The 18,018-nt window shown below is 38.0% G+C and overlaps 1 protein-coding gene across 1 annotated transcript in view; it reads right to left on the bottom strand.

The window, feature by feature from the left end:
- adam22 (ADAM metallopeptidase domain 22) overlaps window positions 1-18,018 on the bottom strand; it is an 83,635-nt gene that overhangs the window by 41,631 nt on the left and 23,986 nt on the right. Inside the window, exons 5-6 of the mRNA XM_067410564.1 lie at window positions 14,380-14,462; window positions 9,293-9,356 (exon numbers count right to left, since the gene is read on the bottom strand). Of these exons, the coding sequence (XP_067266665.1) occupies window positions 9,293-9,356; window positions 14,380-14,462 (147 nt within the window). The remainder of the gene's footprint in view (window positions 1-9,292; window positions 9,357-14,379; window positions 14,463-18,018) is intronic.

Genomic DNA, 18,018 nt, shown 5'->3' with positions numbered 1-18,018 from the left:
TGAAATTACATTAATATTATTAATAAACATAAACATATAAATATAATAATATATTCACTACTGTTCAAAAGTTTGGGGTCAGTTAGATTTTTTTAAATAATTTTGAAAGAACTCTCAACAATGCTGCATTTAATTCAAAAATACAGTAAAACCATAATATTGTGAAATATTATTACAATTTAAAATAGCTGATTTCTATGTGAATATATTTTAAAATGAAATTTATTCCTGCGGTGGTAAAGCCATTTCAGCATCTCCAGTCTTCTGTCACATGATCCTTCAAGAAATCATTCTAATGTGCTGATTTGCTGCCTAAGAAACATGTCTTATTAATATCAATGCTGCTTAATATTTTTATTTAATGAATAGAAAGTTAAAAAATTTTCATTGTAATTCTATTACTATCCTTGCTAAATAAAAAAGTATTAATGTCTTTCAAAAAATCTTGCTGACCCAAAACTTTTGAACAGTAGTGTAAAAAATATCATTAATAAACATTTATTATTAAATATATAATTTATCAAATAAATTAGATTTTTTTTACTGTGACAGAAAAGCTACTCTTAGCTATTTGGCTTAGGGCTAAAATTATTTCCTGCCAAGCTAACATCAATCGAAAAGTGTAGATACTACATTTTGATGAATGATTGCAAGCATGAACATTTTTTTCTTTGGAAACTTATAAATCATGAGTAAAATTACTAATATGAATTAAGAATTAATTGTCCACTTTGATTTCATGTTGAATCTATAGGCGGGCTGAGAGGCAGAGACCCTGGATGTATTGTGAGCTTTGTGCAGCATCCAGCAGAGAGAGACGCTACAAAGGCCAAAGAGGGACACGTTTTCATGTTCCCTGCTGCAGTGTGAGGCGGATGACAGATGCGTGTGCCATATGGTGAACAGGACGATACTGTCCCTCTGGTTTGTGACTGTGTCTGAATGAATCAGATCAGAGGACTGCCCTGTTGCTGAGGTCACCAACATGCAAGGTCACGGGTTTGATATGAAACATGAAAAACCATCAGCATAAAGACGATAGAGTCATTTCTCAGAATGAGATGCTCATGAGACAAGCATTACACCACAACAGGGAGAAGAAGACAACCTTTCCACACATTACCACAGAAACTACGAGGTAAACTAGGAATCAGTCGCATCAGATACAAATACATTTGCAAAATGATAAAATACAATTAGTAACTCAATTTAAGTATCTTGGGTTGGTCCTTGACCCCCAACTAAAATTTGATAAACATATTGAGAGAATATCAAAAACAATACAACGAAATTTAAATTGTTTCAAAATAATCCGACATTACATTCCGAACCAGGCAGCCATGCTGTACATGCATGTTATGATCTTTTCTCATATTTCATACTGCATGACAGCATGGGCCCAGGCAGCACCCTCAGCAATAAAGCGCATTGGTTCACTTTACAACCAAGCAATGAAAATTATGGATAGAAAACCTATTCGCTTTCATCACTGCTACATTTTTAAGAAATATAATTTATTAAGTTTTGACAGCTTTAGCAATTTATGTTTTCTCAAATTGTTATTTAAGTGCATCAATAGTTTGGCTCCTGAACCCCTGAGTACATTTATCCAGAGACCAAACAGCAGTACAGTGACAAGAGGTTCCTCAAATCAAAACTGTAAAATCCCACAGTGCAGAACATCTTTTGGCAAATCAGCCTTTTCTTACAGGGCTTGTAAACTGTGGAACTCATTGCCCACAGAGATTAAGATCATTTCTGAGTTTAAAATGTTCACCTCTAGGCTTAAGGCTTGGCTGAAAACAAACCAAAACTGTACCCATTTTGTAGATGTCTGAACGTGAATAAGTGAGTTTTGAATATGTAAATTTGCACTGTGTACTTTTTAGAATGAGTTTTTTAGAATGAGTGAGTTCTGAACATGTAAAATGGCATTGTGTATTTTTTCTTAGAACTGAATATTGTGTTTTTATAGTAGAAAGGCCCATCCAGGGACGGGAGTTGAAAATTAGCACTTGCTATAAACTCTATGTGCATCACATCGGCTGCAAACTTTGTTCTGTAACTATGTTTGATTGCATTGTCCCTGTCAAATAAACAAATAAAAAAAAAATAATAAAAAAATAAAAAACTTTTGCACCCATTATAATCAACTAATCTGTCAACACTTCAAGGGCCGATTTGACGTTGTACTGCTAAGCCAGCCACTGGCTATATCTGTCGGAAATTATATATACAGTATATATATATATGTTAGTCTGGCTATCACCAGACCAAGCTCAATTTAAAATTGAACATTGGTCTGGGAAGTTTGCTATGTATTTCCTACTGCACAAGAGGCGTGATCAATGAGCATTAGTCACGCAATTGGATAGTCCTTCAACCAATCAGATCAATGATCCGGGTGACATTCTTTTGCAGAGCGACACGAAAACTCCAGACAGGTTTACCGTGTGTCTGGTGTTTTCACACCTATGGATCGCTTGTTTTGTTCCGAAACAGGGACTAAATTTGTTACAATGTTGCTTTTTTTTCTTGGTTCGGTTCGCTTTCACATGGCAAAATTTCAAAGCGTACCAAAATGCGTTAAGGTAAGTCACATGGGAGTAAAACTGTCCTCTTATTGGTCAGAATTTTCTCTGCGTCATCCATCAAAATAATGATTGACAAGTTCGCTCCATGAGTTTATTGTGGCTTTATTTGTAACTGTCGAGACACACACAAACACTTTATAAATGTAGCTCTCTCCCGCAGTTAATTCATATTTGCTGCGGCAAATTCAAACCCGCGCTCTTTCTCTCTCTCTCCGTCTCTGGATTTCCCAGCGCTGTCTAGTAGGCGACCTGTTGTCCGTCTGTCGAGAGAGACCATTTGAATTTTATAATGAAGCAGAGCGGGAATTGAGACTTCGTCGGGACAGCATTCTCGCACGGAGAAGTGTAATTACACACCAGAGGCGATCGTTGGCTTTCAGATATTGTAAATAATGTGCTCACTCACAGAATCAGACATTACTGATTTTTATATCATATTTTCCGTTATGAAAATGATATAGTTTGGTTCGTTGGTCCGTTAACTGGGTCGATTGCTTTCACATCTCAAGCGAACCGCTCCAGAGTTCGTTTGAGGGTGCTTTCACATTAGCACTTTTGGTGCGCACCCGGGTTCGATTGACGTCAGAGTTCGGTACGTTTGGATAATGTGAACACGGTCTTCTGAACTCGGGTGCGCACCCACAAACCGTACCAGAGTCCGCTTAAAAAGGGTGGTCTGGGGTGCGGTTCAAGTGAACTCCGGTACGGTTCGCTTCTGATATGAATGCAAACGTACCAAATTGCGGAAGTGAACCGCTATTAATGCCGTATTATTTGATAAAAATGTGTGTTTGTGTGTGTGTTTAACTCACTTTCCCAATGAGCGTGACTGACGTGATGCAACAGAGTGCTGTAGCGTAGCCTTTCTTATTTCTGCTCACCTTCCGTACTACAGTCGCGGCAGATAGAGGTAAGTGTCGTTATGAACAAAACCAACGGTTCAAAAACAAAACTATGAAAGTGAGGAGAGCAACGTTATGCATTTTGCCGCCTTCTCCTGCGCCGTCGTTACTAAGCAACGGAGTAAACAGCTGCTGGTTTGATGACGCAAACGATCCGCGGGTCGGACCCAAATATTATAATGTGAACACAGTCCAGTGGGGGCAGGGGGAGGGTGGAGTAATCGAACTCGGGTTCGGTCCAGGCAATCGAACCAAGTGTGAAAGCACCCTGAAAGCGTACCGAGACCACCTCTTCAAGCAGGTCTCGGTACGCTTGTTTGGTCCGCTTTTGGTGCGCACCCGAGTGCGATTGCTGCTTTCCCACCTGCCCAAACGAACCGCACCAAAGGGGCAAACGAACTCTGGTACGATTCAACCGAACTAAATGAGGCAGGTGTGAAAGCACCCTCAGGGTGCTTTCACACTTGGTTCGATTGCCTGGACCGAACCCGAGTTCGATTGCTCCCCCCTCCCCCTGCGCCCACTGGACTGTGTTCACATTATATTATTTGGGTCCGAACCGCGGTTCGTTTGCGTCATCAAACCAGCAGCTGTTTACTACGTTGCTTAGTAACGATGGCACAGGAGAAGGCGGCAAAATGCATAACGTTGCTCTCCTCACTTTTATATTTTTGTTTTTGAACCGTTGGTTTTGTTCATAACGGCTCTTGCGTCTATCTGCCGCGAATGTAGAATGTTGAAGGCGAGCAGAAATGAGAAAAGCTACGCTACAGCTCTCTGTTGGCAGCATGTCCGTCACGCTCGTCGGGAAAGTGAGTGAAACACACACACAAAAACACATTTTTATCAAATTATACGGCATTAATAGCAGTTCACTTCCGCAATTTGGTACGTTTGCATTCATATCAGAAGCGAACCGTACCGGAGTTCACTTGAACCGCACCCCAGACCACCCTTTTTAAGTGGACTCGGGTACGGTTCGCGGGTGCGCACCCGAGTTCAGAAGACCGTGTTCACATCATCCAAACGTACCGAACTCTGACGTCAATCGAACCCGGGTGCGCACCAAAACTGCTAATGTGAAAGCACCCTTAATCAGCTCCCTAGTTCAGTAGTCAGGGCACTGATCAGGGAATCAGCCACATTCACTTGCATGATATACTGATTCACGACTTAGGGAACTAGGGAGCTGATTGAGACGCAGGGTTAGTTTGTATTGGTTTGTAGCATTGATCCGCGGTTTGCAGAAGCAGCAATTTTGCAGGTTGTGCAAAAAAACATGAAAGTGAGTGGCATTTACACCCACTCGAGCAATTTGTTTGCTAACTAAAGAAGTCATTCAGCATCGTCGAGAGTTTAAAAGGCGACTCTGATACTGTTCTGGTTCAGTGTAAATGAACGCGGAATATAGCCGCCCTAAACTACGTCACTGTCATGACAACCAAAAAGAATTCCAGTCAGCTCAGGCGGCGCGAGATTCAAGAAGCAGGGAGACCAAACATATAGAGCAAATAATAAAAATATTGTCTACCATCAAGGGACATTGAAGTAAAAGAGTCCTGTACTCACATCGTGAAGCAAACCACCAAAATAACAACAGAGAATCATTGTGTGTCATTAATCGCTGTTTGTAATCTTCCTATGAAGAGACTGTCGGATCAACGCTCTGCTACATTTCTCTCAGATAAGGTAAATGCTTAACACAATCGGGGTCACTGTCACTGTGATTGTGCATTGTTATTTTGGAGTGACAGTCGTGCGAGAGACGGGTAGATCAGATAGAGTTTGAAAGCTGCTTGCCGTCGCTTCTCTATCGTAATCGTGTTATACCCGCCAATAGCGAGCAAGGTGGATAAGCCAGTCTGTGATTGGTTCCCGCAAAAGTGTAACAGCGCAGCAGAAATTAATGCACGGGTTTCCAGACTGAGTTGCCGAGCAAAATCAAATCGCCGGCAGATCAGGCTGGGTTTACCCAGACTATATATTCGTGTGAATTATGCTAAATTGAATGTATTATATATTTAAATTAATTCTGACTAGTACATTAAAGCCATTTATGATGGTATAAAAAGATTTATAATACTTCTGTGACAGATAAAAAAAGCACTGACAGATAAAAGCAAACAGTGGATGGATCATAAACTCCCTTCCGTGTCACTAAACAGGTTTCATTCTCCTATAATCAGAGAGCTTTAACATTTCAACCTTTCACCACTGCTCTAAATGACACAAATCACTTCATTAGCATGTTCCTCTGTGAATCACTTAATGAATCAGATCACCATTCTGAGGTTAAGAAATGACATTTTCCTCTCTAAAACCTTAGTGTCTCAGTGACACAGCTTTAGCTCGTCTTTCACAGACATGCCCTCCTCATTCTCTGGGAGTGTTCGCGTGGGATTCTGCCATTAGCAGATAATAGCTGTGCTTTTAGAGAGTCAGGTGTCTCTATCGACTGTGTGATGGGCTTATCAGTCAACATATGCCCTGTCTGCACAGGAAAAACCCTGTTAAACTGCTCTGGGTCATTTCTTTGCCTCAAACAATCACTATCAAGGATAGAGTTTCATCCAGGGGTGTAGTTTGCAGGAGGGAGGTAACCCCCACCCCAATAACCAAAACTAGAAAGAACAACCCCCCCAAATATTTATACTATGATTAATGGAAACTTATAGAATTACTAATTATTATATACATCACACATTCAGAGCTTTTATAAGTGCTAAGTTCCCATCCGAACTGAACATATTGCATGCGTAATATGACTAAAGCCTGGTTTGTTTAATTTTACATGAGTGGCAAATCACTGTATACAGCACAATCCTAAAGTTTGATGAGATTTGAGTGAGCCTATAATGACACTGATTATAAAATGTGAGACTTATTTGAATTTCTGTTGAGAATTTACTACTACTGACATGACCTAAAACAGACACATAATCTAAGAAGACTGATGAAAAGAGGAGAAAACATCATCTTGCACCAACATAAATTAGAAGGCTTTTTAAACTGATGACAACCCTTATCACATTTTTGTAACAGTTATTGTGCTAAATTTTGACTTACTTGTTGTAGTATTTATAATAGATGATCTATTAAAGCGTTAGTTCACCCTAAAATGAAAATTAAGTCATCATTTACTCACCTTGGTTTTGTTCTAATGCCAAATGACTAATTACATTTTGATTCGTTTTTTTTTTTTTTTTTTTTTACCAAACCCTATTGTATACCCCCAGAAAATGTGGTACATATGACATGGTGTTGCATGGGGTCATTCTTTGATCCTTTTGCATCCTTTTTTATAGTTTGATGCTGGTTACTATACACTGCCATATATGTATGAGCATGAGCTGGACATTTTTTTCTTCATTATTTTCGACATTATTTCTTTTTTTTGTGGTCCGGAAAAGAAGGAAGGGCATACGGCTTTAGGACAACACTAAGGTGAGTAAATGATGACTTAATTTTCATTTTAGGATGAACTATCCCTTTAAAGGCAGGGTAGGTAAGAAATTTTGTACCAAATTTGTTTAAAGTTTCTATATATATCAATGCATAATTAAAATGTAAGTACTCTGATAAAAAGAGTATAAAAATCGAGTGACTCTAGACCGTTTAATCTGTATTAAACACAAGTCATTATTTCCATTCGGGACGAAACACAGGATTGGCTTAGGCGACTGTCACTCTCTCGCAACCATGGCAACCACCCTTTTGCCACACATGACCTGCCCACTTGTGCGCACACGTTTGATTTGGGGAATTCAAGAGGCATGCGATCCTAGGAATACCAAAACAAGGGCAGAGAAACAACAAGCAAAATTCACAGTACCGGCCTATGCAGTTAGTGAAGGCAAACCAGGCAAAAAAAGGAAGACAGTAACAGTACAAGAAAAGGCAATGAACAAAAAGTCTTTGGATAAACAAAGAAATAAAACGCAAGTTAATATCGGCGTGGCTTTCCAGCGATGGCGAGAACTGAGGGAACTCAAGGGGCTGAAAAGTGACTCCTTGATGGCTTTATTTCTGCTGGACAGGTAAATCTTTCTTTTTGTATTTTGATCATACATATTTTTTTGTTTATTTTTTCATGAAGCATGTGTCATTAGCACACGTAGCTGCGTAATATCGCTAACATAACATTACTCAGCGAGCCGTTGTAGAGACTATAAATAATCTATAGGCCTAGCTCAAGATGTGTGTTGAATTGTGCATAATTTTGCTTTAGATAACTAAATACATGTTTAACAGATAGTAGGCCTAACGTTACTCCGCATCTAGGAACTTTTCTTAGAACTATATTTACCCTCTGTCTAACTCTTTTACCATGTTCACCTGTAAGTTTACCTGCACGTTTTTTTCGCCTTTGTTTTGTTTTTATATTCTCTACCTATGTTTACTGATGTCTTTATCTTGTATCTGTGTGTGTCGTACACACATGTTGTATGTGTGTGTTATTATTTTGTGTCTGCAATGCAGTTGTGAGTTGATATTTGAGTGTATGTTACTCTGTTTATCTGTAGAACAACGTATATGTTATGAATCTTACACGAAATTCATCTTCATCACAGTGTAAATGATGGTAATGGAAAAACGTGTATCATGCAACCTGTTTTTAGCTTTGCCTTATAGATAACTAGCTCGTTAGCGAATCAAAAAATGTATATTTTAAACTTTACCAATATCAATATGCTAGCTTGATAGTGAGTACTAAAATACATCTTGTTTGTTTATCTTCATAATTATAAAGTTATTTTTATTACATGTGATTCTGACATGATGTCACTACATGCACTGTGCTCCTTCCTCTCCGCTCGTCTCAGGTAAATAATGCGTCTTCCAGCTCAGTGGTCGGAGTCGCGCGTTCATGCGTTTTGGGGGCGTGGCTTTGGAAGGAGCCCAGAAGGGAGGGGGTGGAGTGAATGGAAATAATGAGCTGTCTTTAAAACAGTCGATTTTTATACTTTCTTTTTCAGAGTACTTACATTTTAATTATGTATTGATATATAAATAAAGTTTAAACAAATTTTGAAAAAAAAGTTTTTTATACATTTTTTTACCTACCCTGCCTTTAAGGGAATAGATTTTTACTATAGAATTACATTACAACTGTGGCATGTTGTAGCCACAGTTTCCAAATATGAAGGCTACTATTTTTCCTAAAAAATGCTATATAATAAAAAAGAAAAAATCTACATTGGTCTAAGCATAGTAATGAGGCACCATCAATGGCCTCAAATTATAGCCTTATTGTAACAAATTAAGCTACAATTAAGCAATTCCAAGAACTATTTTTCAATAAGGGCAAGTACAAGTTACAATCAAGAACTTTTAACTGGACTTTCTTTATTTTTCCCCCTGTGTAAAATATGTTCTGTTCTAACGATGACGGATATTAGGAAAAACCTGGCCTTACGATATTCCAAGAGATGATGTAGGTGAAATAATTAAGAGCCTGATGAACTTATAAGGAGTGGGAAATAAACAATTTCAATATAAGAATATGTTAAGTAAAGTTAGTTTTTCCCATGGCACGTTGAAGTAGAAAATTCTGTCAAACTGATAAGGTTCCAGATACTTAAATAATATAAAATACATCATATATGTTATGTAAACAAGTAATAGTTGACTAGGCTATTACTTTATTGCAGTTATGTTATCAACCAACTTTGCATATGTGGATGATAGGTAAGATATGACAAAAGACCATTTTGAATGAATGCAGACTTTATAAATCTAAAAAAAATACTGATATAATTGCGATATAACTGGGTGATATAACTAGGCGATACTTACACTCTTGTTATTCTCTCCTCCTGGTTCGATCATGTATGTGTGATTCCCATCAAAAAACATGCCACTAGAGAGAGAGGAAAAGAGAAAGATGGTGAACTGGTAAGATATACAGTTTAGTGGTTATTTATACAAAAACATTTGATGCCAAATAGAATAGAGAGCACATGCTAAGCATTGGATTTATGGGGTGAATTGAGCTTGAATTGATTTCAAATTGAGTTAGTTAGCAGAATTGCAATTTAAATCTGAATGCAAGTAAAAGTAGAAGTAGAATTAAAATTAACTGAAATTCAAAGAAATTAATGTAAAAATAATTTTAACTATAAAAGTGAATGCTGGCTCGACAAAATATTGAAAAAGTTTAAAAAGCCTTGAGGTTTATATGCCTTATGGACAGAAAGTATGAAAGGTTGAAGTTTTTCTATTCAGAATTTTTCACAACCCTTGCTCAAAATAATGTAAACTGAATACTAATATAAAAAAAATTCAGGGTGAGATGTTCAAAAGACAAGCTGACGAAGCATTACACAACAACAAGGAGAATAAGATAATCCCATATTCAACATATTACCACATAAGAAAAGGCAGTTGTGGAGTGCAAAAAAAATTGTAAATGTCATCATGTTGCATAATTATTTAATGAATAATGTGGTTATCATCTTGGACATAAAAGTGGTGCACAAATGTTCAGCATATAGTAATGAGATTCATCCATCTAGATATGCTGACTCTTCAAATGCAGGTCACTTGTTTTGTACCAAGATAATACCTGAGTAATAATGAAGCATATGGAGACTGTGAGCGTGTGTGTTTATATATGTGTTCAGACGTCTCTTTTAGCCTTGAGACATGCAGAGAGGATATCATTCTCTGCTCTGATGAAGTCTATCTCTTGGATCAATCAGTCGGTGACTCTCAGAGAGCCTCCAGACAGAGCAGAGACACTCAAGGTGACTTCTTAAAGCACTGTGTGCATTAGGAGAACGACACAATGCCCTTTAGCCTGACTACATCCATAAATACTGAGTGCACAAATAAATTAATCATGAAAAAAAATTTCAATGGATAACTGGAAAACGAACGTTATCAAGACAAACACTAGTCTCACAATGTTTTTTAAGGGATCATTTAGAGAACCACGAACCAAAAAGACTGAAGGAAAGAAGTGTCTGCAGTAGGCTGTCATCAGCAGCCCATGACTGTTTTCAGGATATAACTGTTTGTCTGACCCGTAATAAGACATTAAGATAAACCACCATAAAACCGCAGACTCAGCAGCACTGCTCCCGCCCTTTCACACATACACACACTGTTCTCAACACACACTGGAGAAAGTATGATTATGATTTTTTTTTTCTTTCTTTTGAGTTCTTTTGAACTTTCTATTTATCAAAGAATGGTAAGCATAAGATATTTCTTTTAAAAAAAATTTTGTAAAAAATCTTACTGACCCGAAACCTTTGAGCGATAGTGTACTTTGCTTATAAATAAGTCATTTATTTCTCTTTTAAAGGTGCTGTAAAGGCAGGAACACATCAAGCTGACGCGACAAACTAGTGGTGACGAAAGCAGAATGCGGGGTTGGCTCACGTCGGCAGCGTCTAGGTCCAAAGCTGCCCTGACACACCAAACCGACGCTCTACACCCGGCGGCCAAGTAGCACGTCCGTTCTGCGCCTGCGTAAGATGAAATGCCTTTCCGTACCAGTAGGTGGCAGTAGCTGAACAGCCAATCAGAATGATCAGATGGCCCGACGGACCCACGAGCTCCGATGTTGTTTCAACATGTCTAATTGGACGAAAAAAGCCAACGAGGACCAACTTCAGCCAACGGTGCAGAACACACTGAGAACACTTAGTCGGCCGACGATGAAAAACTGCTCGACGGCTGACCATCGACTTGGTGTGTTCCTGCCTTAGGTGATTTCTGAGAAACTCTGGAATCGACACCCAAACAAACACACCAAAAGAAACACACCCCTCCCTTCATTGCTCCACACCCAAAATAATAAACAAGCTATGCAACACAGCCACGACTAAACAGCTGGTGCATCAGACAGCTCGGGCAAGTATGGATGAATCAGCTGTGATTCAACAACAACAGCATAAAACAGCATATCTTAGTTCTGTGAAACATAGCTAAACCTACTTCTTTCAATTATATTCCTCTGACCTTTTTCCTCTTTTGTAACATCTCGAGCCATCTCTTTTTCTACAGTCTTTCTGCAAATGTCCTGCTTGCTAATTCTCTCTCCTCCCCCATCATTAGTTTATACGCCTCCTTATGCTGACTGGCCACAAGAGTGTTGTGGTGCTTGGTCTGATCGGTGCAATTCACTGTGTTATTTCTACTATTTACACAGCCAGGACAAACACAAACACAGTTTTTTTTTTTTTCAGCATGCACACACAGAACAAAAATTTAGCAAATATGAACAAAATTGTTTGTTTGGGGGTTGATTTCAGTTTTCAACACCGTTTCTCAGTCTGCAGTAAGCGATACCTACTGATTTGCAGGCATGTGCACAGATAGACCCCGAGTGAGGCTCAAGCACCTGCCCTTTTGGTCTCTGCCTTGATTAGTGGCTTTTTTAAGTCAGAAGTGCATTTTTTTAATTTCATATTTTAGTTTAAATTTGGCTCATGGCATCAATTCTGAAATTAAGTGTGTGCCCAAAATCTGCATTAAGACCTAATTCTGTGGGACCGCACGAGCCCCTGCCCCACTCATCTACATCCCTTGCCATAGCTACCATGCAAATCGAGAGGAGCAGCACTGGTGAAAGCCAGGTAATGATAGTGTTTACCCTAAGCTTTGCATTGTTTGTCACTATTGTCAAATTAAACCACTGTCATCAAACTAAACTGCTCTTAACCACTAATAGCCCTACATTAATTTTAGCAACAAAAAAAGCGAGTCTGGCGTTGGTGTAAAATAGCATTGTGCAGGGGCGAAAATGCCACCCAAATTAATAAAAATGCCTGCAAAATTCAAGATATGAATTTCCCTGTATGATATTTGTTTATATTATATATAGTTAAGCAATATCACATGAGCAAAAGCACTGTTTTCCCTGAATATCAGCATGATTGCCAAAGTAATTTTAAGATTGCAAATGTAATTTGAATATTTTAATAAACAATAAGTTGATATTAATTTCAAAATTTTATACACAGTTATGTCATATTTGACTGTTTTTGCTCTGTTTCATGAAAGAAAATAGCTCTGAACAAAGTAAAACAGTTGCATCTCCCTGCAACACAGAGTGGTGTTTCGTTCACGAATGAATCAGCCAGTCTGAACAAAACAGTAAATGAATGATTCTTTCACTCACATAAGGGCTTTTCACACTGCGCTTAACCCCGGGTTATCGTCATTCTAAACACCGCTTTTAACCCCGGGTAACACTAGTAATTTAAATGTGGGGTTAGCACAGCTTTTTACCTTGGGTTATAAGCCTACACCTGTACAGTGTGAAATGATGCGGTGTTAGAATGTTACATCTTGATGCTTAGCAACAGACATCCAATCACATACTCATATTTGCCTGCTTTGGACAGTCACAGAAACACTGTGCATTGTATAAACAGTAAATTCAGTGTTTCAGAGGAAAAATGTCAAATGCTGACAGAAAATACAATAATTTGAGTGAAGAAGAGACCCTTTCATTCTTACCTTTAATGAATAGTCTGAAATGTCCATTCAGTATAAACTCGATTGTACAGTCGGCAATACGAGGATGCTCAATGCTAGCGCTATGTAAACAGGTCACGTGCTGCGTTTATCCAATCAATGACACTGACACCACAAATATGCATATAAGAACGTTAACCCAGGGTTTAGGAATGTACAATCAATGTGAAACGTAAGCTTATGAACACCCAGGATTAATTGATAACCCCAGGTAATTATGAGCAGTGTGAAATGTGAAGCACGATAACCCAGGATTCTGTTTACCCGTGGTTTAGAATGACCCAGGGTTAACTATTTTAACTGTGAAAAGCCCTATATTAAGACTTGCCACCACCTACTGGCAGTTTCAGTTTCATAAATATATGCCAACAAAAGACATTTTTATTTATTTAAATAAAAGAGGAAGTTTGAAAGTAATTTAAAGGTGTTCTATGTATGTAACTAATTTCATTTTAATGCATTTTTTATAGTAATTAAATAATTATGAGAGGAGTACCCTTTTTTCTTACTTGAGCACCTGCCCCCCAAAATGTCTGTACATGGCCATGCTGATTTGTATAATTCCTTTAGTGAACCAGGTACTAAAACAATCAGATATCATGCACATTTGAAGGGAAGCTATTTAGGCTGTAAATGTTTGAGTGTGATGAGTGTGAATGTAAAGAGCGCTGATGCTCTATTTCTGAGCTACATCCGACCTGACTCTGTGCATTCACATACAGAGAGAGAGAGAGAAAGAGAGAGAGACAGAGAGAGAGATGGATCTGACCTGACTTCTTCTCACACTAAAAATACAGACGGAAGGAACTGAGCTATCCCAGAGGGCCACACAGAGAGGCGGTGTGTGTGTGTGTGTCTCTCCGTGTGTGTGTGTGTATATATGCGTGTAATGCTCTATAGAGTCTAACTCAACTCTCCTCAGGCACACGGGCAGCTCAGGAACACAGCTAGGTTTACTTCAGCTATGCAGAGAACACAGCAGGTTGCCAATAATACAAACATAAATCTTACAAACACAACAAATATTACATTTTCACCATGCAATAGTAGAGCACAAGGCCAGACGAAATGCAACAAGCATTAAAGCATCAATACAGGAGATAATGACAAAAACACACACAGAGAGCCACAAAGAGTGCTGAGAGCATTAGTGTGTGATATGAGAGGAGGATAATAGCATGCTGTAATGTACAGCTCTAATTGTTAAATGGGATAATCACAGCTTTGGCCTGCTAACGTGTTTATTTATGAATGTGTCTTAGAAAGAGACAAACTGTGGGTAACTGTAAGTAAACAGTGTGCAGTCAAAACTAAAGCCTTTCACGCTGCTTTTGTAAACCTGTGTGTGTTTGCGTGTTCATTCAGACATGAAGCACAATGACAGAGGGACTTACTGTAATCCATGGCAAGTTGAAAGTGCCACATATGACTTCAGAATGTCACGTACTTTCCCATGGTAGTAACAGTGTTCTCCACCCTGCAGAGAGAAACAAACAATAATCAAAAACAGCACATACTGTTAATATGAGCTTTGAATGTGGCTCATCCAATCAGAAAAAACATCCCTTTTATAATACTAGATTTATTGTTTTGTTTTTAACTGAAGTGCTGCATAATGTGATGCAGCTGTTGAACAATCATATTTTGAAAATGAGATGAGGTATATACATTTGCAATACTGGTAGAGATTTGTTTTTTACGCCTTACGCCAGTAGGTGGTAACAAGTGACTGTTTTTATGAGGAAATCACTGACTTGTTTTTAACCATTAAAGGTGCAATTTCTGAGAAACGCTGTTGAAAGTGGATCAGACCGAGCACCAAAACACCTGTAGCCAATCAGCAAGGGCTAAGGGGCGTGTCCACTCAATAGGGGGGAGGTGCTTGTGTTGCATTGCATGTCCGTGAATTTGTGGGCGGAGCTATTAAGATAGGGCTGTAATCCTTTTGGGTAGAGGTGTGTTTGTTTTGGTGATTTCAAACATCAACAGCGTTTCTCAGAAATTGTTAACTGTAGCTTTTAAGTCATTGAATCACTCATTAAACTGGATTTGTTGTTGATTAATTTAAGAAGGAAATGGCACTTGTACTTGTTGCTTGGAGACACGCAATAATTCTTTTGTCGTTTTGTTTGGCATTTTTACATTGGCAGATCATAAACAGACAAAAGTAACTGGCAAAATTGTGTCTAAAATGTAGGTTACTAAATATTAATGTAATGTATACTAAACTATCACCAATGTATAAGAAATATCACCAATAAGGCTAAGAGCATGGATTAAGAAAGTAAACATGGTGCATTTTGATTTCATGTTGACATTAAATGTTTGAATTTAAACATGTCAAAACTTTTGTTTGTACTGAAGCGATCAGAAATTCGTAAAAGTATTCCTGAGTGTGTTTGTTATTTATGAAATGTTTTTAGTGTAAGTGCTCGATTGCCATTAGGGCTGCAGGTTTTCTCTTCCTGCTTTTTCTCAGAGGACTGAAGCTGCAGCATTTACCAGCAGATCAATTTCATTCCATCCCTTTCTCTTTCTTTCTCTCTGCACTGGACAAAAAGCTTCATACTTTGAGGTTTATCCATTCCTCTGCTGCTCTCTTTCCTCCAGCTTGTTCTGGAGCATTTCTGCCTCTTTTTTCCACATGTAGCACTTTCTGTCCTCAAGAGCTCTCAGCAAATCAAGAGGGCCGTCTCTACCACACACACACAGAAACACAGAGTGAGACATTCCTGAAGAGTGCAGTTGTTGTAGAGACAGCCCCTTTCAGGCTAATGACCCAGAATGCATCAGTGCCTATAAGCACAGAGAGACAGGCAAAATATGAAAATGCTGCCTTCTCATATAGGATACAGAAGTAGGAAGGTATCAAGGGATCGGGATCTTCTTTAACATGAGAAGATGCCTGAAATTGATTTTTATAAAATACACTGCTGTTCAAGTTTGAGGTCAGTACGATTTTTTTTTAGAAAGAAATTAATACTTTATTCAGGAAGGACACGTTAAATCGATCCAAAGTCACAGTAAAGACTTACTATATATTCAAATAAATGCTGTTCTTTTTAACTTTATATTCATCAAAGAATCCTGAAAAAAAAATGTATTACAGTTTCCACAAAAGTATTAAGCTGCAAACTGTTCAGTATTTTAGAATGATTTCTGAAGGATCATGTGACACTGAAAACTGAAGTAATGATGCTGAAAATTCAGCTTTGACATCACAGGAATAAATTACATTTTAAATTGTATTATAATAGAAATCTTTCACAATATTACTGTTTTACTGTATTTTTTTTATCAAATAAATGCAACCATGTGAGCAAAATAGACTTCTTTCAAAAACATTAAAAGTCTTAGCAAACCCAAACATTTGAATGGTAATGGTAATGTGTTTGTTATTTGTATTATTTGTTTATTATTTGTATTTTTATAAAAATCTTAAGTTCTATTTTCAGTCCAAAGCAGTTTTCTCAAGAATGTTGTTTTTCATCTCAGCTTCCACAAAACATACCATAAATTAACTTTGCACATTTTATAGATTATAGATTATCTACTTCCTAATATATTTCCTATACTTCCTAATATATATATATATGCCTTCTTGAGCAGAATAGACTTCTTTTAAAAACATTTAAAAAACTCTTACCGATCTAAAACTTTTGAATGGCATATATACAGTATATGATAGCATTTTGTATTATTCATATAATACTAAATCTGTAGTTAAACTAATAGGCTGTTCACTATTGCAGTGGGGAGATGAAGCTAAATATATCTGTGCTCCTGCTCTAGAATTCGTTCAGTGGCTCTCTTTCTCTCTCTCTTCATCCTCTGCCTCTTCATCTATCCCTCTGTTATTCCCTCCTTCTTCACAGAACCGCTCTATTTTTTTTTTCATTCATCCTTAGAAACAACACAGGCTCTAAAGAGCCCCCTGTACCCTTACATGCACACAGTTTCCTCGGGCTCTACAGCTGGGTAGTGAACTATGCGGATTTGAATCTCTTCACTGAAGGCCTCAAATCAGTAACTAATAAAATACATAAAAGATGTTAAAGGGGCTATATTGAATTTCAATCATCGAATATGACCCTTCTTAGAGTTTCTAAAAAATAACTGAGAAGCCCAACAAATCCACTATGCATAATCTATATAAAACACACACCTTGACATAATGGTGTCTAAAATGCAGCACACTATGCATAATCTATATAAAACACACACCTTGATACGATGGTGTCTAACATGCAGCACACAAACAGGACACAGTATCCCTGTCCCTGTGTGAGTGTGTGACAGGAACAATCTGCCACTGGGCTAAAACAAGCAAACACCTTCTGCTCTGGGTGTGATGTGTCCCATCTGAACATGAAAGAGTCTCAGTACGCTGACAGAATGAAGCTGAGAGTCCCAGTGTGGCACAAAGACAGATCAGATTAGACTATATTCACTGTCCCAAAAGTGAAACACACAGACATAAAGGGGAAAAATAGGGTCAAGGCATTTTCATTAATTGTTCAGTAAAATGTTTCTTGTAAGTTGAATAAACTGGGACTACTATTCTATGTGGAAGAACCTCTTGTTTTAAGTTATGAACCTAATATCTGTGGGAATTTTTAAGCTCCAGAATTCACCAATCAGGCCTTTGAGTTTGAATGCCTTAATTTTTCTCGTATAAACCCTTTCAAATACATGCTTGTCTTAATTAAAAGGTGCCCTAGAATTAAAAATTGAATTTATATTGGCATAGTTGAATAACAAGAGTTCAGTACATGGAAATGACATACAGTGAGTCTCAAACTCCATTGTTTCCTCCTTCTTATATAAATCTCATTTGTTTAAAAGACCTCAGAAGAACAGGCGAATCTCAACATAACACCGACTGTTATGTAACAATCGGGATCATTAATATGTACGCCCCCAATATTTGCATATGCCAGCCCATGTTCAAAGCATTAGACAAGGGCAAAACATCTGGATGTGCACAGCTGAATCATCAGACTAGGTAAGCAAGCAAGAACAATAGCGAAAAA

The sequence above is a fragment of the Chanodichthys erythropterus genome, chromosome 2 (assembly GCF_024489055.1).
Source record: "Chanodichthys erythropterus isolate Z2021 chromosome 2, ASM2448905v1, whole genome shotgun sequence".
Classification (NCBI taxonomy): domain Eukaryota; kingdom Metazoa; phylum Chordata; class Actinopteri; order Cypriniformes; family Xenocyprididae; genus Chanodichthys; species Chanodichthys erythropterus.
This window is presented reverse-complemented; position numbering and strand designations above follow the sequence as displayed.